Genomic DNA, 23761 nt, shown 5'->3' with positions numbered 1-23761 from the left:
CACCTCACCTATGAACAGTTAAAAGTACATGGAAAATTGGGGTAGAGTTTAGGGTCTAAGCTTTTTTTTTTCTTTTTAATTAGATAATTTTAACAAGGTGTTGCATGAGAATATACCTAACCAAAAACAAGGATGTCAGACTAATAAACATTTTAAGTGGATCAAAAACAATTTTGAACAATACCTGTCCTTATTTTAGGACAACTTTAACATTTTGATCAACTTAAAATGTTAACTACCGTAAGTTACTGTACTTGGCCCCTCTGCTGTGGCTCCTTATGTTCCCTGATGTAGAAAATCTTAGATCTGTCACCAATCCTCACCTCATGCACCTACCAAGAATGAAGTAAATATGGACTTATAATTAGGTTTCTTTTCAGATTAGCTTCACTCAGTCGTTTGTGGACACATTTACTTTGGCAACTAAACATTTCCATAAAATCTTCTATTACTCCAAGACCAAACCTTGAACTGATCTTTGATCACAATAATTAAAGATTCATTTCTGACATTTCTTCCCCATAAATGAGGCAGCAGCACCATCCTTCCGGATTTTAATAATGGGTAGGAAAAATATGACTGAACACTGCTTTTAGCCAGCTGCCATGTAAATTCAACAAAAAATATACAATCAAGTACATTTTTAAATGTTTAATGTAAATTTTAATACAACTTTGGTAATACTTTTTTTCTTCATTAAATACAACAAAGTCCAAACACACTAACAACAGTCAAAACAGCAGTAGTTTTAAAAAGGACTGATAAAACAATGGTCTAAAAGCAACACTTTCACTCAAACAGGTTCAGAGTGATTTATTTACAATAAAAATATATTTCCAAAAGCTAGGAAAAAACAGCTTATTCTCCCTTAACTTTAAAGAGTTTATAACTAGCTGCCACTGAGTTGTGGGATTTGCTCAGTTTACAGTGTAAAAAATGTACCCGTAGATCAGTAAAGTGGACAAACTGTAGAAATATAATTCTGTGCCTGAATGCTGAAATTGGTCAAACTGACATAACGTAGCATGTTTCTATGAGAAACCCTGGTACAGTAGATACAGTACACGGAGGAAACAAAGTTAACTAGAGATTAGTCTGAGGACAATAGTTTGATATGATGTTGGAGCCTGTTAATATATTTTGATCATCACAGTGACATAAATGCTCTTCTTTTAAAACAAAGTTATCTGAGTGTATTTTTAACGACAGAGCGTGGTCCCACCCACACTCCAGCAGTGTAAAGACACGTCTCCGTTATTATGTCCGATCACCAGCGTGTCTCCTTCCCCCCAGCGAGCCAGCTGCCAGCCTTCCCCCTCCGGAGGTCCCAGCAGGTGTGGAGCGCCCTGTGGGCCGAGTCCCCACACGCACGCGCAGCCACTCTGACTCAGGCCCACCACGCTGGAGCGGTTAACGTCCACTTCAGACAGCCTGCCGGGCACAGAAGTAGATTACGTAACTGTAGCTCATGCAGAAAGGCACAAATAGCAACTGCATCTTCCGTCAGTCTTCGTCTAACCTGTCAGACCAGGCTTTCGGTGGATAGAGCTGAGACAGCCGTACAGATTTTCCACTCAGAGGGTTGATGCCGACCAAAGAGAACCAAGCCATCTTCATCTCCTCTTCTGAGGACATCACACCTTTTGTTTTTCCTTCCTCCTCCAGTGAGTTTAGAAACTGATGTTGCAGCAGGACTAACAGCACTCCCTGCATGCAGACGTTCACAAAAACACACAGGAGGAATGTTATTAAAGAGTTGCAAGGAAGCAATCGTTTTCACAGAAGCTGGCTACTTACAGCATAGGAATATCCTCTGAGACAGGCTGTGTGTGATAAGCTATGTCCTAGAAGGACTTTGCACAGCAACTGGCCAGTCTTTAAATTCCTTTAACACACACAAACACACAAAAAAAAACAAAAAAACTGTAAACAGTCAATGTAAGGAAAAAATAAATAAATTGTGCCCATCGATGTGGGTTGTGTTTCTTTCTTTTTTTTTTTTTGGCACATTGCAAAAACAGAAAGAACTGGTGGACACTTGTTGCATATACAGAATAAAAAAACCTAAAGTTGCCTTTTTATAGAAAAACTTAAAAAAGGGAAAATTCATCTGACAATAAGTGGCTAAACCATTCAAACTTATATCCTCAAATAACATCCCTAAGTGGCAAGTTGTATTCTGCATTTGAGTAAATGGCTTAAGCCTGATTTAAGGTTCTGCGTTAAACCAACGCAGAGCCTACGCCGTTGCCGTGACGCGGTCGTGAACCCTTCGGACTTCTCTGTCACTCCATTTCGCCGCGGTGCAGTACCCCCCGAGAGCGCTAGTTGATACTTTGTTTAGCTTCCGGCTTTTCTGGTCACAGTGAATCAAAGAGATAAGGACAACTATTGTGCAAAAAACCAAAATAACCCAAAAAAATAAAATAAATCTCACACACACGAAGAAAAGAGCGCTGAAAGTTCACTGCTGCTTCACGAACCGGAACCGGAAATGTGTTGCTACCAAGCAAACCAATCACAACCCTCTCGGTCCACGTTGGGTCTGCGTCGCCTCGACGATTAATTACATTTTTTGGGAGCTGCACGTCAGGCTACGGCGTAGGCTACGGAGAGCCTCCCCCGTAGCCGCGTAGGTACCCTACGGTGTAGGCTCTGCGTTGATTTAATGCAGAACTATAATTCAGCCTTTAATGTCACCATCTTGAACATCCACAGATGATGCATGCAGACATGCCTACTAATCAGAAACAAAAAGGATCAGGCTGGATGGGCAGTGAAAGGTGATGATCAGTAAGATAACTTCCTGATCGTCCTTACCAAATGAAGAGGTGTCCACCTTCACCTGTGCCAACCAGGGCATCAGGAAGTCCGTCCACTGGAGCGAGGGCTTCAACAGAACCACCAGGAGACACAAGAGGCTGAGAACTCTGTCCACTGAAAGAGAGGGAAGAGGGACGCTGAAACATCTGTGCAGCTGTGCAGTGAGACAGGACACGAGAGGATAAATACAGTCTTACCTGCTGCTGTTGGACAGAGTGAACACCTGCAGGGTGGAGCCTGTTGTTGAGTGAGAGGACGTAACCACTCTGGACCTGGACACGCCTACAACTGCCTGGATGACTCCCTGACTTATCGGCATCTGCATGAGGCTGGAGCATGACAGCATTCTGTGCACATAACATGCATGTACAAATAAAAATCATTATCCAGTTCATTAATGTGATGTTTTTTTATTTATTGTTTTTTAAATACGCTTGAAGACATCATAAGTGAAACATGCAGCCAAAGCTCCACTGTGCTGCAGTGAACTAATGACTAACTAATGTTAGGCATGTTTGTATGAACCACAGATTTAAACTGTTTCATAGAAAACAAACCAACTGAAACAATGTCAGTAACGTCCGGGGGCCAACACTTAAATAACCCGAGCAGCAGTTAGTCACGCTTCATAGTCAGAGTCAGAGCTGATGGTAAAGAGCTGCAGCTCAGAGTTTTGGTGGAAATGGAGGCTCCCTACGAGTTAAACATGGATAAAGTGAAGAACTATGTGTCATTTATGTCGATGTGCAGGCATGACGGTATTATATGCCGTGGGGAAAAAAAAAACAAAAAAGGCACTGACGTGGACATGTGATTGGTGATGAACAGAAGTTATCTTTTATGGGTTTAATCAATGAAGGGAAAGTTTGAATCTTATTTCTGAAATGCTGAAGTGTGCAAAGCTTAGTAGTGTGCTTGTAGGGGCAAATTAATACAGAAAGAGACATCAATAAATCGTATACTTAATATATCTCAAAATAAAAGCACATCTAGTTTAGTTCAAGGCTTAATTCTTTGGGAAAACAAATTCCACCCAAAATGTTACACATGGTAATCTCATCCGCTGTGTAATACTCACCTCACTTCTCTGATTTCCAACTTCCCAAGAGTCGCACACATCATCCCAGCAGCATCTGGGACTGGGAACACATTGATGACGGGCTGTAAACAAACAAAAATAAATCAGTGACTTAATGTGTCTAAAATGACAAGTGGACTTATTTAATCTCTAAACAAATATTACTTAAGAAATCTCTCAAAAGATGTGTCCTATTAGAGCATCATGTAACTCAAGAGTTTCATTAAATTAGCACATTTATTGCTACGTCTTAGTTCTTGGAAGAAAAAAAAAAAAGAAATCATACGATAGCATCTTTCTGAAAATTTTTGATATATAGACAACACACTGACTGTTTAGACCTCATACTGCATGTATAATGCACCATACAGTGCAAAAGCGATTATGCTATGGCACAACCATGAGCTCTTACAGTGGATTGTGCAGTTCCTACATCCTACATCCTACAATTATCTTGCTAAAATCAGTGTCTAGTAGTTTTGTATGCAGTTTTGAAACAGACAGAAACTCGCCTCATGAAAGGTCCAGGTGTGGGTTAAGCTCCAATCCGATGCTGAAGTCTGGCTCCAAAGGCATACAGCCCACTTCCCTGCTGCTGCTACACACAGACTCCCCGAGGATCCAAGAAGACAACACACATCCACCAGAAACCCTCCTGCTGCAGACTGGAAAAAAAAAAAACACACAAGCAAAAACAGACAGTTAATGCTCCTTTACATACATCTCTCTACTAGAAATGGGTGATATTTTACCGTTCACGCGGTAAAAATGATAAATTCCTGTTGATGATGTTTTTGTGTAAAGCTGATTTATGGTTCTGCGTTAAATCCACGCACAACGTACGTGAAGGAAGGAAGGAAGGAAGGAAGGAAGGAAGGAAGGAAGGAAGGAAGGAAGGAAGGAAGGAAGGAAGGAAGAAAGGAAGGAAGGAAAGGGGAGAAGGAAGGGAGAAAACAAGGAAAGAAGGAAGGAAGGGAAAAAAGAAGGAAGGAAGGAAATGAGCCTGAAAGAAAGAAAGAAAGAAAGAAAGAAAGAAAGAAAGAAAGAAAGAAAGAAAGAAAGAAAGAAAGAAAGAAAGAAAGAAAGAAAGAAAGAAAGAAAGAAAGAAAGAAAGAAAGAAAGAAAGAAAGAAAGAAAGAAATGAGCCAGAAAGAAAGAAAGAAAAAAGGATAAATTCCCATTGATGATGTTTTTGTGTAACAAACATGGCGGATCTGAGAGCGAGATAGATTTATAGTTAAAAAGGTGGAGTTGAATTGGTATTTTTTTTTTTTTAAATCGTAATTTTTATCGTTATCGGGATAAATGCCAGAAATTATCGTGATACATTTTTTAGTCCATACTGCCCATCCCTACTCTCTACTCATCAAAAAAACCAAAGCCTTTGCCAAGAATTAAGTCTATAAATTTAAAAGCACACCAAACGTATGGTTTTTACCTTCAGTGTGTGTTGGTGTCTCATTGTATGTTTCTTCTCAGATTCCTCTGCTGTCAGGCCCGCCTGCTCAGGTGAGCTCTGGAGATTACAGCTGGGTGGAGTTGGACAGGCAGCTGGTTCAACTATTGGACTGTGATTATTCATAGCTGGTGGTTCACATGAAGCTTGAGTCTCCCTGCTGGGGGACAGGAGAGGCAGGCTGGGGGGGAGGAAGGTGATGGACGGACAGGGAGAAAGAGCTGGAGGAGAGAGAACCTGCCCGGACGGACTATGAGGAGGAGGAAGGGTGAGAGAAGGGGCAGAGGGAGAGAACGACACTGGGAGGTTGGCGGGAACCCGGTGTGGGGTGATTCCTAGGGAAGGCAGGATTGGGCTGGAAATTAAAGTGGCTGAAGGCAGGTGTGGGGTTACAAAGGGGCAGGGCGCTGAAGCCGGAGCAGAACACAGCGAGAGCTCAGAGTGCTGCGGCTGAGACGTGGTCTTATTTTCAATCAGTCTGTCTGCAGAGAGCTTTGCGTCAGGTTCAGCAGCTTCTTTCAACTCTTCTGAACTAAGCCGCAAAGTCGGGGCTTGAACAGGAGACTCTGCTCGAGCTTTTGCTTCGTTCCATGCATGTAAAGCAGCACAATCAAGAGGCTGCTCTGGTGTTTCTTTTTGAGAATAATCAGAGGAAGAACTCTTAAACTCTTTATATTCTGCTTCAGACATCTGACCCTGCAAACTTAAATTCTGGACTGCACTATGACAACCTGAGTGTTTTTCAGTGACGGGCTGCTCTGATTTCAGTTCATCATCGCTGACGTACTCACTCACTTTGCACCCTGGCCTGTCGGCAGAGCTCTGATGAAGCCGTGGACTGATAGATCCGTCTGTGCTGCAGGCAGATATGCTGCTTTGGTCATTGCTGTCTGGAGTTACAGTTTCATGCTCTTTATGTCCACCCACACAGTCTTCAGTAAAATGCTGAACCTTTGAAACACAGTCCGTTGAGCTGCTGTGAATGGCAGTATGGAGGTTTTCAGTCTGCTGCTCCACATCAGTTTCTGAAACATCTTGACCAGGCGGCTCCTCAGTTAAGGACCCGTTACTCTTTTCATCAGTGGGTGCATCTTCTGTTGACTTCTGTCTCCGGGGATCTATGAGCTTCTGCGCAGAAGCTTTTTGTTCCTGGTTCACACAGGATGAACTTGTGACGGTGGGCGTGGCACTGAGTGGGAGAGGAGGAGGCGTCAACGGATCGCTGTAAAGTGGGTTCAAGCGTCGGGAGCTGCTGCGTGTGTTGTGGTACGGTGATAAAAATTGTTCGACTCCCGACTCCACAGCAACCTGGCGAAGTTTGTGCAGCTTCAGGGAAGCAAACTGGTCATCTGGTAGATGGAAATCTTGGTAGAAGTCCATGTTCTTCAGGCTGCTGAGCAGTGAGACAGAGGACAGGGAGGAGAGAGGCAGCAGGGATGTTTGTGCTGGTGAAGAGGAGGGCAAGAGGAGAAACGTCCAGCTTGATGGGTCTGCTTGTCACACATGGAAAAAAAAAGAAAATAAAGTAAGATGATGCGAAGCAGCAGTATCCCTCAATAAATAAACATCTTAGAGCTTTTACATGGTAGTGCAAATGTTCTTTGTTAGTCTTTCAAACAAACACATCTACGTGTTATAATATGTTGCCACCACTGACTCTCAGATATATGTGAAGTAATCTGAATGTGGGTTGCTCTTGATTGTATAAATGTATCATTGTGGTTGAAACTAAATGTTAAAATAAAGAAAATTGTCAAGTGTGGCTATTGTCTTTGCATGTATTCTTGTTCAGTTTTGTTGCTGTGCTGCATTGTAGTGGGCGACCGATAATCGTCCGTGGCCGATTATCGAATTCGATATTCATAATTTTATTAATAATCGGTATCGCCCCCCCCCCCAAAAAAAAATCGAAAATAAATCATTTCGATTTTTTTTTTTTTGTTTTTTAAGAAAAATTAAGAAATTTACTGAAATACTGCATTTTCTTTTTGTATTAAGAATGTTCAACATGCTCAAACTTAAGTAAACTTAAGTAAATATTTGCACTTAAAAAATAACTGAAATGCTGCTTGTTTTGTTTGATGTTCCATAATTTGCACTTTTGATGTGTGAGCCGTGCGAAGTGAATATTGCTGTCCTTCCTAGTTAAAGCAATAAATTGCTCACCATTCATTTAAATGAATTCCTGTATTGAAATTTGTTTTCTCCCAAAAAGGTAAAAAAGGGTAATAATCGTATCGGCTGATATCAGCTATCTGTCTTTTTGATTTCCCCCTAATCGGTGATCGAAATAATCGAAAAAAAGGCTGATCGGTCGGACACTAGCATTGTTATGAGGTTGTGGGCTCGCTGTTATCTCAGAATGTTTTGTCTGGATTCAAAACTGGATACACCAAGTTATTATCTGGTAGAAATCATGTTAATCACATAAAGCTGTGAACACAATCTGATTCCTTCCTAAAGATTACAATTCTACACCGTAGAAACTCACACACACAGATGCACTCATGTACAAATCTAACCTCTGTTCACCGGCGGGGGTCGGTCAGCCTTGATTTCGCTTTTCAGAAAGATGGGATAGACCTTTTCAGAATGTTCCGATGCAGAACTAGATGGAGCTCCCTTAACTCCAGAAGAAGGCTGGGAATCTGGGTTGCAGGTGGATGCAGGCAACTGGGAGGAAGACACCGAGGTGATGGTTGCCTGGGCTTCTCCTGATGCTTGTTTACAAACGAGTTGGTGGGAGTCTAAATTAAGAGGAGATTGAGGGGTCAGACTTCTCCCCCTGCCTCTACCTCTGCTTTTCCTCCTGCCTCGAGGTGGACGGGCAGCGGTAACTTTGGGTGAAAAGCAAAAATCGGAGTCCATGTCAAAGTCTGGAGTGGGATTTAAAATCTTACAGGAACTTTGACTAGGTTCCCCAGATGCGTTGGGAGCAGGAGATGTGTAAGGACTATTTTGAGATGTGGATGCAGCCACTGGAGAAGAAAAATCTGTGCGAGCATGCTGATCTGAACATTTACTGGTGTGTGCGTCCCTGCCGGGTCCTCTGGCACTACCGCGACTCCTGCGGCGCCGCCCCATGCTCAGCTGGGAGAGGATCACAGCTTGCATGTCAGGCTGGCTCTGTGAAAATGTCATACGTCTTGTGGTTCGAACGTAGTACTCCGCTGGGTAAAGAAGTCCCTCCACTAGCGTGCAGGAGTCTAAGAGGCTGGCTGTTTTTTCATCTCCTGTGATCCTGCTCTTTTTTTCTTTCATTTCCACATTATCATAATTTTTCTCATTTTCTATTGTTTCACCTTCATTTCCCTCAGTGTTTTCTTTACCGTTCTCTTTACATGACTTTACTTCTTCCTGTCCTCCAATACTGGCAACATCCTCTACTTTTTGTACAACATTTTGTGCTCTTTCTTCAGTGGTTAGAGCATGTTTACAGCAATTCCCTTCAACTTCCGAGTGAGTCTCTTTTTCCCTTTGTTTGTGGTTTCTTTGGCTGTCCTTTCCCTCTTTATCTCCTCGTTCGTTGCACCCTTGCGAGTTCCAGTGCGTAAGCAGCAGGGAGAATGACTCGGCCTCTGTACCAGAGAACAGTTCTTCACTTTCATTCCCGACATCTGCATCCTCCCTTGACTTGACTGTTGTCTCCTCCTCTGCCGTTTTAGCACTTAGCAGCCTGTCGCCCTGCTCCTGTCCATTTTGGCTGTCATTTGTGGTCCTGCTGGCCTCCGCGCTCCTTCTTTCCCAGCGTAAACGGCTCCGTTGTGACCGAAGGCGCAGGGCAGGATTGTGTCTGTGACCTCTGGATGAGTCTTGACTGGAATCTGAGGTTTGTGGACGAGCATTATCCGAGGGAAGTATAAACCGGATCACCTGGCTCCTCCTAGATGCATCACAATCTGCTGAAATTGGGTGAACATCATATCATTAGTGAAATCCCACTTGTACTAATTGCAGGTAAAATATTTTCTGTCTCTAAATATAATCTCACCCTTATGTGGCATATATGAGGTAGTACGTGTCTTGTTCCTGTGTACAGTTATGTGTTATGTGGTGGGAGTTACGTGGTTACCTTCAGTGTTCTCCTGCTGAGCTGTGTCTTCATCGTTCCCTCTGCTTGTGTTCAGTATTTGTGTGGACGAGTTGAGACTTGGGTTCGATGCATCTTCCGGGTCTCTCTGGTGGTTCTGATGGGAGATCCGACTTTTGACATGCCTTTGGATCACTTCCTGTCGCTCGGCCCGCTGTTTGCAGATGAAAACATTGATGAAACATCTTTTCCACATTTTTCTTTTTCCTAAAGGTGCAGAGGCCATGTCTCACCTTTAGTCTCTGGGCTGTCTTGAGATACTCCCTTTGTAACTGTGCCAACTTCCTGCGAAGCTGAGTGGGGACAAAATTAATGTCAGAAGAGACACTTAAGGTTGCCACCCGTCCCGTAAAATACGGAATAGTCCTTTATTTGAGAAAAAAATGTTGCGTCCCGTATTGAACTAATACGGGATGTGATTTGTCCCGTATTTTCATTAATGCCCCATACACACGTCTGTCACACACACATCAACACTAAATTTATCAATAATGAACAAAATAAAACACAGGAAACATTAAGGCCAGCAAAATCTTAGTGGCGGGACAACAGGACCTGCTGCGTCTGTGCCCAGATCTTTCTATGTGCCAGACAGCGGGGAGGACTCGGGCTTCACCTCCAGGTAGGGGTTGGGAATTAAAAGTTGCGTTCCGTATTGAACCAATACGGACATATATTATGCTCTTATTTATTGATGTCATAATATACAGATGAAGGTCAGAAAATTTGGATATATTGCAAAACGTCATTCATAGTAAATTCAACTAAAGGTGAAACAAATATATTATTTCCATACTACATTCAAAGTGAAATATTTCAAGCCTTTATTTGCGATCATTTTGATGATTATGGCTCACAGTTTATGAAAACCCCAAATAAAAAATAAATTAGAGAATATTTTATGAAATCAATAAACAATTCCATCATCAAAATTATAACAAATAAAGGTTAAACATATCTTGCTTTGCATGTAATAAGACTAAGTAATGTATTAGTTTCACCTTTTAAGTTGAATTATTGAAAAAAATTAACTTTTACACCATATTCTAGTTGAATTATTGAAATAAGTTAACTTTTACACTATACTCTAGTTGAATTATTGAAATAAATTAACTTTTACACCATATTCTAGTTGACTTATTGAAATAAATTAACCTTTACACCATATTCTAGTTGAATTATTGAAATAAATTAACTTTTACACCATATTCTAGTTGAATTATTGAAATAAATTAACTTTTACACCATATTCTAGTTGAATTATTGAAATAAATTAACTTTTACACCATAATCTAGTTGAATTATTGAAATAAATTAACCTTTACACCATATTCTAGTTGAATTATTGAAATAAATTAACTTTTACACCATAATCTAGTTGAATTATTGAAATAAATTAACTTTTACACCATATTCTAGTTGAATTATTGAAATAAGTTAACTTTTCCACCATATTCTAGTTGAATTATTGAAATAAATTAACTTTTACACCATATTCTAGTTGAATTATTGAAATAAATTCACCTTTACGCCATATTCTAGTTGAATTATTGAAATAAATTAACTTTTACAACATATTCTAGTTGAATTATTGAAATAAATTAACCTTTACACCATATTCTAGTTGAATTATTGAAATAAGTTAACTTTTACACTATACTCTAGTTGAATTATTGAAATAAATTAACTTTTACACCATATTCTAGTTGACTTATTGAAATAAATTAACCTTTACACCATATTCTAGTTGAATTATTGAAATAAATTAACTTTTACACCATATTCTAGTTGAATTATTGAAATAAATTAACTTTTACACCATATTCTAGTTGAATTATTGAAATAAATTAACTTTTACACCATAATCTAGTTGAATTATTGAAATAAATTAACCTTTACACCATATTCTAGTTGAATTATTGAAATAAATTAACTTTTACACCATAATCTAGTTGAATTATTGAAATAAATTAACTTTTACACCATATTCTAGTTGAATTATTGAAATAAGTTAACTTTTCCACCATATTCTAGTTGAATTATTGAAATAAATTAACTTTTACACCATATTCTAGTTGAATTATTGAAATAAATTCACCTTTACACCATATTCTAGTTGAATTATTGAAATAAATTAACCTTTACGCCATATTCTAGTTGAATTATTGAAATAAATTAACTTTTACAACATATTCTAGTTGAATTATTGAAATAAATTAACCTTTACACCATATTCTAGTTGAATTATTGAAAAAAATTAACTTTTACACCATATTCTAGTTGAATTATTGAAATAAATTAACTTTTACAACATATTCTAGTTGAATTATTGAAATAAATTAACCTTTACACCATATTCTAGTTGAATTATTGAAATAAATTAACTTTTACACCATATTCTAGTTGAATTATTGAAATAAATTAACTTTTACACCATATTCTAGTTGAATTATTGAAATAAATTAACTTTTACACCATATTCTAGTTGAATTATTGAAATAAATTAACCTTTACACCATATTCTAGTTGAATTATTGAAATAAATTAACTTTTACAACATATTCTAGTTGAATTATTGAAATAAATTAACCTTTACACCATATTCTTCACCTGTAGGCTATATTACATCTGGGCTGATGTGGACATACGTAGAATAGGAGGATATTTCAGTTGCTATATGGTTGTCTGTCTCTACAGCCATGCAAGTTCAATGCTATTAAAGCACTTTACACTTTAAATCAAGGCATTTTGTTTTTTCATATAAAATAAACACATTTTTATTCAGTTTAGAAGTTTTGGGGCTTCTTTTTTGGCTCCTGGGCTGCTGAAATCAGGGCATCCCTTATTTCTATTTCTGAAAGGTGGCAACCCTAGAGACACTGCAAGACTTGCAATAAAAAAAAAGTCACTTGAATGAGGATTCATGAGAACTTTCACCTTCTCCTTGTCATCACAGTGGAGAGTATTCCTCAGCTGCTCCTCACTGTGCACAATGTCCTCCGTATTTATGCTCATGCTGCTCAGCCGACAACCTTCAAACACACAACACACGACCTACATGTAACCACTACATGTCTGTCATAGCAAAACCAACTGAATGTGCGTATATCTTGTATATATTTCTTTAAAACGTTACCATGTCCTATGCGAGTTTACGGTAAGTTAGTCTGAATTTACTTTCGCGATAATAAAAAAACAACCTTCAATCGACAGTAGTTAAATAAGTATATATCCAAATAACTGAACGACTTGCCTTAGTTTGTCTTAACTTTTATGACAGACATCCAGCAAATCCAACAGCTTCTCCACAAGTTTATTTTGATCATCGATCGGACGGACATCGATTTTCTTCTTATTTCCCGCGACACGAACAGACATTAGCAGTCGAGCCCCGGTGGCGTGATCATTAAGCTTGATTTATGGTTCCGCGTTAAAACGACGCAGCGCCTACGCCGTAGGCTCTGCGTTGATATAACGCGGAACCATAAATCAGCCTTTAGGGAGTCACATTCTTCCGCTTTAAAATACCTAGGACTTTGCTGGGTTCCATTTACCTCGGAAGTCGGAACTCGCAACTGGGAATGACGTCACAGCCGAGTTATCAGCGTTCCAGTTACAAAGTAGGAAAACAAGTTTGTAGTTCGCATATACCACATGAAAAATGTAAATTACACTATAGCAGCATATATATGCCGAACAATACTTATGTATACGACTGATTTAGTGTGACCAAAACTAGAATGAAGTGCTACGAATTTTTACGGAGCTCTCTTCTACTGTTTACAACCGGGGCAGCCATCTTGGAATGGGAACTCGGGGGTGGTGAAGACTCTCCCACTTCCCAGTGGGAAATCACACTTCGAGGGGCGTTCCAGTTGAAAATTCCGACTAGGAACTAGGAAATCCCCACTTCCGAGGACAAATGGAACGCGGCAAAATATCACCTTATCACTGGGTGATTTTGTTGCTGTTGTTTATAGGTAATATATGCTTGGTCATCTTAGTAACATGTCGACCAAAATATTTTGATTTTTTTTTTTAATCTATGTAATGCCGGATTTTGCCATTTAAATTGTGATTGAATAAAATAAATAAATAAATAAAAAACAGGAACAGGAAGTTTTGTTCATATAATTTTAAAGCACAACACTACGATTTTTGAATTATGTTCAATTTATAACAGTGTTTGAAATAGTGTAATATTTTTAGAATAAATATATTTATTTTAAAGGCATTCTCCTTGATTGAAATTTTGATTGAAAATGGCACCTCTAAGCCCCCCCCATTCGGTCCGAATGATACGGATTGGTCCAGGTCCAGGAAGGGAAAGAACCAATCAGATGTCTTCATTTTAAACCACGTCCCCCCGCCCTGTCCCATGCGCGCACTCGCTTCCAGCAGCCCGACGTGTTCACTTCCACGCGTCCTCCTGGGCTCACAGTGTCCCAGTGTAACCCCCTCCCTCCCTCCCTTCTGCCACGGACCCCAGTATATAGTTATTATGTAGTTATTTCCAGAGCAGCTCCGTCCCCGCTGTGTGTAACCGGGGAGCGGGAGCCGTTAGTCCGCTGCTGCTGCTGCTGCTGCTGCTGCAGCAGCCCGGGGGGACACGTGAACAGCCGCAGCCGTGAAAAGCCGCAGTCCGTGGGGATATAGGCGTCTCACGGCGAGAGCGGAGAGCGCCGGTGAACGGCAGCGCACTGCGGTGCCGTGCGGGCTGTGTTGCCGCAGCTACGCCGTAGGCTACGGCATAGCTGCAGCTTTAGAGCCTGCAGCGCACCACAGCGCTGCCGTGCCGTTCACCGACGCTCTCCGGGATGGAGACGCCGGTGGGCACGTTTTGGTGGGCACAGCCCCCCCCTGCCCCCCCTAAAACCGACCTCGCTTACAGGTGAATGAGACATGGGGTAGTTTTGCTGTAAATGTGCTGTCCAAAATGTTTAATAATCGTATGCGCGTTCGTGTTTGTGGGGGCGAGGCTTTGGACGGAGCGCTCGTGGGTGGGGGCGGGGGGGGGCGGGGCTTAGAGGAAGCGCCATTTTCAAATCTTGCTAGCTCTAGGAAGACTGCATAGAATAACTTTAACTATAGTTTATGAGCCAGAAACTGATACATCATCGCCAACTTTTACTCCACTGAGTAAAAGACCAGCCAAGTGTTGTCAAGAAGAAGTAAAAGACACAGAGAGAGCTTTTAAAGGTGTGGTGATTCCCATTTAGGCAGTGATAAAGCCCACAGTGACCCTGCCTTACATGATGACTCTGGATAAAAATACGAAACAAAACACATTTCGGAAGCATAGGCCTATAGCCTACAAGGTTCAAGGTTCAAGGTTCACTTTATTGTCATACCAAAAGACCAAGTACAGGTGGAATGAAATTTTGTTGCCACTGGCTCAAAGCAAGCAATAAAAACAATTAAAACACTAAAAACTCTAAACACTAAAAGAAAAGGACACTAGGCCTAAAACTAAAACGCTGCTTGCAGTACTGTAGGCAGTCGTTGTCGAGGGTAGACAGGAAACGGGTGCTGTTTATTTAAAAGTCCCATGGAGTGGGGGGGAAAAACTGTCATGGAGCCTGGCTGTTCTGCACCTGTTGCTCAGAAACCTTCTGCCTGAGGGCAGGAGGGGGAACTTTCCGTGGTCAGGAAGGGTGGGATCTGCCAGGATTTTGTTTGCCCTTGATAGACGACGACTGTGTGCAATGTCCTTGACGGATGTGAGGGAAGTGCCGGTGACTTTGGCTGCAGCATCCACCACCCTCTGCAGGGCTTTTCGATCGGCTGCCGTACAGCTTTCATACCAGATGGAGATGCAGTTGTTCAGTATGCTTTCGATCGTGCCCCTATAGAAGGTGGTGAGGATGGGTGGTGGACAGGTGTGCTCTCCTCAGCCGACGTAGGAAGTGCTGCCTCTGGTTGGCTTTCTTTGACAGTGAGGCTCTATGTGTGGACCAGGACAAGTCACTGGAAATGTGAACCCCCAGAAACGTTGTACTCTGGGCGATCTCCACAGCAGCTCCACCTATGAGGAGAGGGGTGTGTGTAGGCTGGTTCTTTCTGGGGTCCAAGATTACCTCTATGGTCTTCTTGACATTCAGATCCAGATTACTCCCAGTGCTCCAGCTCACCAGATGGTCTACCTCCCTTCTGTATGACTCCTCGTTGTCATTCCGGAGGAGGCCCACCACAGTTGTATCGTCCGCATACTTGATGATGTGGTTAGTAGCTGAGCGTGCAACACAGTCATGTGTCATCAGTGTGTAGAGCAGTGGGCTTAATACACAGCCCTGGCGGGAGCCCGTGCTCAGGCAGATGGTGTCGGAGGTGTTGTTGCCCACGCGTACAAACTGGGGCCTGTTGCTGAGAAGGTCCAAAATCCAATTGCACATGGAAGGGCCATGACCCAATAAGGCCAGTTTGTTGACCAGGTGATGTGGAATTATTGTGTTAAAAGCACTGCTATAATCCACAAACAACATGCGTACACACGTGTTGGGTTTCTCCAGATGTTTCAGGATCAGGTGAAGTGCATGGGAGACAGCATCTTCAGTGGATATATACGTATGTATTTAAGAAGATTAATAAAGTCCTAGACTTTGGGAGATGACCTGACAGAGGAACTTTGGACTAAAGCGTGCTTGAAAGCCCAGTCACAAACGGGGAATACCCGTATCAAATTACTCCAGTATAACTGGCTTTTGAGATCATATATTACTCCAGAAAAAAATAATAAGTTTAACAGAGATATACCTGATTTGTGCTATAGATGTGCTACAGAGAAGGGCACTTTGTTCCACTGTCTCTGGTCATGCCCCAGGTTAATGGAATTTTGGAGGGAGGTGGGACGGGAAATTCAGAAAATACTGGATATCTCCATTGTACCAGAACCCAAACTCTTCCTGCTGGGACTCTATCCAGATGGTCACACGTACAGGCGAAGTGAGCGGAGGTTTATTGATATTAGTTTACTACTAGCCAAGAGGGTTATTGCTATGTCTTGGAAGAGTCCACACAAACCAAGCATCAAGAAGTGGTTCCAGGAGATGTCACTGTGCTTACCGGTTGAAAGGATAGCATACATCATCAAGGACAAACAAGAAATCTTCGAGGAAGTCTGGGGTTGTTTTATTGACTATATGAAAAATGAGAAGCTAAATCATCTAATGGAAGAGCCTGGAGGAGAGTAGTGCCTTTGTCTGTTGTGTTTCGTTGGTGTTTTTTTTTTTTTTTTTTTCCTTATGTCACTGGTCTCGTGTAGCGTTGCTTTTCTGTTTGTTGTGTTATGTTAAAAAAGAAAAACAATAAAAGATATTGTTTAAAAAAAAGAAGATTAGTAAAATAAGATACAATAAAAATGGTGAGTTCCACAAACAAGGACTATCTAAAAAACAACACACAGTATTATGATGGTCGGTAGAATGGACTTTGAATTTTCTGAAACAGGCTTTCTGAATTTATTTATTTTGGTTTGCCTCGTTTTTATGAAAGTGTCTTAGTGTGTGACTGCTTTGCTCCCAAATCCCCATTAACAGTGATTAAAAATGTCATGAAAATAGTTATACCATTATTATAATTAAGTTGTTAATTTGCCCCCCCCAACACATTTATCATCATTATGGTTATTGTATACAACCGCTTTACCTGAAAGCTATTTCAGGCGCACTGGCCGCACGCCTAAACTAAATCCTCCACCAGTACTAGACTTCGGTTAGTCCGTACAGAAATGCTGACAGTATTAGAAAAATACAGTATGTACAGAGATGCACAGGCTACAAATTTCTTGGTGTGCACCAACTTGATACACATGGGGGTAAACTAATGTAATGAGGTTTCAGTGTGTTGTCTCATAACTGCAAATCCTACTCATTTGGCACTCTGGGTAGGATAAAAAATATAAAGATGTACAGCATTTATATACAACTAGACAGTATGTACACATTTGCTATTTATGCACAAACTAAAATGCCATACAAACCAGGATATACTCATAAAACAGACGACCTATATAAACCATGACAGGAAGTAACAGTAAATAATAAGATAACCTCTTGGAAATTGTTCATGCAGGATTTGTTTTTGACTTTTGTCTATTTGTGACAGGAAACATTTTGCATCACAACATTGAGAACAAAATATGTTTTTTTAATCATCTCCAGATAACAAAATCAACTTGGTACGTAGTTTACACACTCCTATGGTGTTACTGACATGGGCTGCGCATGTCAGAGATGGTTTTCAGTTTGGTGAAATTGTCCTGCTCCTCAGACATCCACAGGTGAGATACTTCATGGCAGTCATGCTGATGTGCATCAGAGGACCCAGGTTAAAGAGCATGTGGTAGAAGGCACGAACAGACAGGCCTCCAGTTTCATCCGCGTATTTCAGCGCAACGATTGGTGTGTAAAGTGGGTTGGTCAGATTTCTGAAACGTGGACTGCTTGCTTCAATAACTTTCTTGGTACACTGAAAAGACAAGGTGCATACAGAAAAAAACACATTGACTGCAGTCAGACTTCAAGGACTAATGGGTGTTGTAGTTGTAAAAATCAAACATATTGATGCTGGGTTAAAGCTCTTACTCTGGCAATGTCATCCGGTGTTTGCCCCAGAGTCTCAAAGATGTCCACGGAAGATGGGAGATAGACGTTCTTGAAGTAATGCACTGTGTCCGGATCAGCACCAGGATACTCCTTCTGCTTCACATCTTGAATCATCTTTGCCTCAAATTCTGTGTGCACCGGACCTGGCTCAATAAGTGACAGTCTGTGGTGACAGACAGAGAACGAAAGGAGAATGAAAAAATGGGAGAAAGAAAACACACAATAAAATGTAATTTTACAGCACTCAAAATGACACCACTGATGTCAAGTTAATAATTTAAACAACTGCCTCAACTCAGCAACTGATTCAAGCTGAATAGAATCAACTTTTGAGTCCTCCTTTATTGGTTTACATTGAAATATTTCTTATCTGTTGAGTTTCTACAATTTTTGCAGACAATTAATAAAGGTGCTAGCGTCCTCTCTTAAATAACCACAGTGAAAAGATGCTCCCATACAAATATGTTCCTTGGTGGATGAACTGCATCTTATGATTAGTCTGTCACTACATTCGCAGTCTATGATCTAAAACCTGCTCATCCCACAAAGATGTGTGTAGTAGAGAGAGAGGGTAGATACCTGGACTTGAATTAAGAATGTCCCAGTTATGATTAAGGGGTTTGGTCAGCTTTAGGAAACTGATCAATTAATACTTTTACATGCCAGATGGTGCAGATGGATTCTCAAGAGAGGCTGGTTGGATGTGAGGATAACCCTTGACCTGCACATCACTACTAGATGTTTGGCCCTGTATATATTTTTTATTTTCATTTTATTTTTTATCGCATATATAATATAATAATATAATATAATAATAATATGCTAAATATAATATAATAAAAAGCCTAGTTGTATTAGAAGGCATTTTGTCCTGTTCCTGTTAAGTATAAAGTATAAAGTAAGAATAAATGCAGTAATCCAGACTTCTTGCACTGGATTATTTGTTTAAAAATACCAGAGCAGGATTCATGCTGTTTGAATCAATAACATGAATAACTGTAGAAACCTTTATGGAAGTTCATATAATATCTTCTGAGATAGAAATTAGTAGATGGGGAAATAAAAGATGTTACAACAAAGTGATAAAAAACTGAGAAAATACTTGAAAACTAGAGATTAAAGAATATACATTGTTAAATAGAAAGTATACTGTAATTTCACTGTTTAACATTAGACCATCCGTATCTACACATATGTAATAACAGGACTCATTAAAATGAAGGTATTTAAAACCCTGTTGGTTACCCACTGGAGTATCAGTGGCTAATGTAAGTACAGGTATAACTCTATAAGTCTTTGGACTGGGACGTCATTCAACACTCTACCCATCAAAACAGCCTCTTTGGAAGAGTGAAATATAGTCCTTCAGTGGAGTCTTGTACTTTCCATGACAGGTTCTCTGACAATGTTTAATTTGTCATCCATTTGTCACCGTTTTGTTAATGGTAATATAGAGGGCTTCAGTGACACTCACGTTACATCAAACTTCAAGAGCTGCACAGCTAAACTCTCACAAAAGCCCTCCATGGCAAACTTGGAAGCTGCGTAGACGTCATTGAACACCACCCCTGGAGAAAAACAGAGACGCTAAATGGTATTTATACAGCATTAGCCTCCTCATCCATCTACTCAGTCATCCATCAGATGGAAACTGACAAACCTGTTATTTCTCTCTGCAGCATTTAACGTCTACTGCACCTCCTCTCCTTTCTCTCATCCATCCACACCTCCGTCCTTACTCACCTTGTAGTCCCATAACACTACTGACCACGATGATGTGTCCTCCTCTTCTTTTCTTCATATCGGGCATCACCTCCTTGATCATCCGGATCACCCCAAAAAAATTGGTCTCGAAAACTTTCTTCATCTCTTCAATGGGGATGCTTTCTATTGGGCCCACCAGGCCGATGCCTGCATTATTGACTGGTTTGGGCAAGAAAATGGAAACAAATACATTAAATGGGATGGAGATGTGATCCATACTGACGGTGGACAATTTTTAGGAGTCTAAGGTACAATGTGTTTAAAATGTTTTTTATTTTATGTCAAAACTTACTAAGGACATCCACGTGTCGGTCTTTGATGCCATTGATGCATTGATTTACCGACTCATCACTACAAACGTCCAGAACAGCCAGAGAAAGAGTTTTCCCATATGCATCTCCAGCAGCTTCCACCAGCTTGTCTTTCCGTTTCAGATCACGCATTGTGGCTATTACTGCAGACAGTGGGGTGTCAAGAGAAAACAAACATCTTAGGACTCCAAAATATATGCATTTAGCAACACATGCTTGTTGTCAGAACCATAAGAACAAGCTGATAAACCACCTTCCCATACAGACTGAGACAGACATGAAAAACAAATTTATGTTTTTCTTCTGCAAATAAGACCTTGCTGTAGGGGAAGTACGGTAATCTGTCATTAAATCCCTGCTCCATCAAGTATCGTTCATTCTCAATGAATGAATAATAAACTACTACTACTCGACGAAGACTTTAAACAAACAACTTCACGGCTATTTGCTTTCCATGAGAAGCTTCATCCAGTCATCCACTTTTTTCTGGGCACAAGTCTTCCTCTTCATCACATAATCATGCACATTTTCCCCTGGAGAGATTCCAAGTGTGATTTTGAATGGGTTTGATGGATAAATGGATCTATTTATAGCAGTAACCCTTCAGGGTGCTGCTGTAAATAGATTATTAGGCAGTCTGCCCAGGTAAATGAGGCTAGATATGCAATGTCAGTCTGAGTTCACTCGCTCAGTCAGGTGAAGTGTAGGCTGACATAAGGTAGAAAAAAAATGTAAAAGAGCATTGTTTAATGTTTAGTTGAATATTGCATATTCAAAATATATCAACATCTTTCTGTCTGTACACATGCACACAGTAATGTATACATGTATAACATTCCAGTAAAATGTACCCTTCTTTTTTTAATCATGGAAAAAGAGGGGTATAAATTTATCAAAAATAGCAATCCATAGAATAGCTGGTGAAAATTAAGCATACAACATGAACACACACAAAAAGGTATGCAAAGGAAATCATGCTTACATGCTATATATCCCTTTCCTGATTGACATGACCATTATAATATATATTTTGTGAGGTCACTTTCTAGATCACTATTAAATAAATCTGATAAAGACAGTGAGAAATGCAAAGATTAAATTAAAAAGCTCCCTGTGATCAAAAACAACCCTGTTACAGCAACCACCTTCTATATTAGTATTAGTCTTCGTCTTTATGCACACGTGGTGCTCACATCTCCTGCCTGCTCCAAGAATAGACCTGAACAGCCTGTGATCCACATTTGAGCTGCATGAGGCAGCCAATAATTAGTCTATAAGCATGGCTGCCCTACTGTTTTTAAATATTGTCTAGTTTCACAAGATTCTACCCAACTTTGGGATCAAATGGATGGTTGTAAAGGGACGTGACGCTATTTTAGACCAGACCTGAGTGACTGCAAGACACTCATATATCTGAGTTCAGTTAAGACTTCCTAAAAGCAGTGATCAATGATTATTTTTAAAAGGATGCTATAGGGTGAAAAAGAAATTGTATTATTATTGTAATGAAATAAACACAATGATTAGTTATGTTTTGCTTCAATGAGGGAGACTTAGTTACGTCAACACTGGAAATCTTGAATCAATTTCAAAGACTATAACAGATATATGGTATGCATGCATGTGCATGTGGTTAGGTGTGACGTGAGGTTTATTTGACATATTGCTTTGCGAAGCAGCTGGATTCTGGGGAAATTTGTCAGATTCTGATCATGAGAGAATCCATGCTGCCAGGCTCCATGCCATCAGCTTGTGATTGACACCACATGTAGGTGTAACTTTACTAGTAGCCTTGACTGGATTTTAGGTGTGAGTCCAAGCAACAACAGCAGCTCATAATCAAACACTGCATCTGTGCGGTTCCACTTGCCTCATTTGGCTGGTAGGAGTTCACCTGTAAGCTTGATAAACATACATAATTCAATAGTCAGCAAAGCATTGGTTTCCAGTGCTTGTTTGCCTGTGAAACAAAGCATCAGGTGGATAATGTTAATGAACTGACACATGAGGGGAAAAAAACAAACAAAAAAACTTGATTGAATCCTTTAATCTGTAAATTTTCTCTGTAAAATGAATCGATATTAACCTTGCATGTTTATTTTTTAAATAATTCCAATTTAATTTAACATAGAGTGGTTTGAATCTGCTACAAAAGAGGATTTGGTGGTGCACGTAATGCCTCCAAGCCTGTGGATTGCAAGCCGCCTGGGTTTTATAACTGATGGCCTATGGGCTCATTAAATTAATTAACCTGCCCCAAAACATAGCATGGGGTTTATTCCAGAGATGACCAGTTAATTTCCCCCCCCCCACACACCTTAGATGTTTCTGTGCTGGTCACAATATGATTAACTGTTTTCAGTCTTCTATAATTTGTGTAGAGAGAAAATTATGCAAAAGTTAGTCTGGTTTAATTTCTAAGAAAATATGACAGTTTACTTAAACAAATTATAAACCCTAATTATAAATCCTTATATTAAATTAATGAGTGGCTTGATGTTGATTTGGGTATTTATTTAATTGGTGATTTGCTTTGATTTTTTAAGGATGAAGGTAACATGTAGACTGCACCTTTATTTTAAAAATCTTTTTTATTTTTTGAGGAATGTTTGTTATCCCTACAGAGGCAATTTGTTTTACGGGCAGTCTTTCTCTTACTTTTTGCTTTTATTTTATTAATTTAATTAATCTTTTTGAAGGTAGGCAAATAATAAGCTTTGCTTCAGCCTACCCCTTTTTCGGTCTAGATGTTATTTGTTTATTTGTATACTGGAAACTTTTTTGTTATGTTTTCTTTGAACAATTGAACGTTTTCTTGTTGTCGGTTTTATTCTTGTTTTTTTTTTTTTTTTTTTTTTTTGTGTCATGACCGAAAATAAACTAAACTAAACTAAACCCTTCCAATAATGTGTTTGCTCTTTGTCTCACTTTTAACATCTACATGAACTTATTTACATTTGCATTTTTCCATTAAGCAGATTTGTTGGGGATTTAAACTACAACTATCTTCACTAAAAAACTGAAATCCCACCAGTGTTGCACATCATATGCAAAAAAAAAAAAAACAGAGACAATTATTTTACACAAGCCAGTGTCTAATGCTATTAAAACAGTTCTATAGCTATTACACTGTAAATCTGTATTATTTGGGTTTTTCTCCCCATGCTTTAAAATACAACCTATGTACTTGGGGATAGGAAGCAAATTCAGGTTAGTATTTATTTTCTCTCTCTCCTCTCTGCCATACACAAGGACTCACCATGATAGCGCTTCTTCTCATCCTTGGCCAGCATCACGGCCATCCTCAGGCCGATCCCGGAGGAGCAGCCGGTGATCAGCACCACTTTCTGTTCAGGACTCACCATGGTTCACCTGTTTCTCCACTTGGCTGGCAAACCGAGAGTCCTGCAGACAAACGGCTCAACGGGCTGAGCTGTGATCTGAAGTTATAGTCACTGTAAGAGGATAACACAAAGCAGGTCACATGGACAGAGCGCAAAGCCACAACGCAACAAGATTATCTTGTAGGCTGTTATATGATAACAAAATACCCAATCCGGCACAACAGCAACTGTTAAAATAGCCCACCTCCAGTTTTTTCTTTCTTTTTGTTATGACCATCTCCCCCTTTACAAT

General features: G+C 40.0%; 2 protein-coding genes across 2 annotated transcripts; both read right to left on the bottom strand.

Annotated features, from left to right (window-relative positions):
- Nucleotides 1-247: 247 nt before the first annotated feature.
- palb2 (partner and localizer of BRCA2) lies at nucleotides 248-12476 on the bottom strand. Its single transcript, XM_061734233.1, has 12 exons — nucleotides 12385-12476; nucleotides 9681-9740; nucleotides 9430-9601; nucleotides 7880-9259; nucleotides 5340-6847; nucleotides 4414-4566; nucleotides 3902-3984; nucleotides 3021-3170; nucleotides 2821-2937; nucleotides 1798-1885; nucleotides 1520-1707; nucleotides 248-1431 (listed from the first exon to the last, which is right to left on the bottom strand). Exons 1-12 carry the CDS (start codon nucleotides 12460-12462, stop codon nucleotides 1200-1202), a joined length of 4209 nt encoding a protein of 1402 aa, XP_061590217.1. The 5' UTR covers nucleotides 12463-12476; the 3' UTR covers nucleotides 248-1199.
- Nucleotides 12477-16960: 4484 nt separating this feature from the next.
- LOC133451981 (retinol dehydrogenase 8-like) lies at nucleotides 16961-23548 on the bottom strand. The gene is made up of 7 exons (XM_061731159.1): nucleotides 23385-23548; nucleotides 20107-20268; nucleotides 19794-19973; nucleotides 19525-19618; nucleotides 18030-18213; nucleotides 17123-17913; nucleotides 16961-17091 (listed from the first exon to the last, which is right to left on the bottom strand). The coding sequence occupies exons 1-6, from the start codon at nucleotides 23488-23490 to the stop codon at nucleotides 17686-17688; spliced, it is 954 nt and encodes a 317-aa protein (XP_061587143.1). The 5' UTR covers nucleotides 23491-23548; the 3' UTR covers nucleotides 16961-17091; nucleotides 17123-17685.
- Between the last annotated feature and the right edge of the window lie 213 nt (nucleotides 23549-23761).

This window comes from Cololabis saira, chromosome 1, assembly GCF_033807715.1.
Source record: "Cololabis saira isolate AMF1-May2022 chromosome 1, fColSai1.1, whole genome shotgun sequence".
Classification (NCBI taxonomy): Eukaryota; Metazoa; Chordata; class Actinopteri; order Beloniformes; family Belonidae; genus Cololabis; species Cololabis saira.
This window is presented reverse-complemented; position numbering and strand designations above follow the sequence as displayed.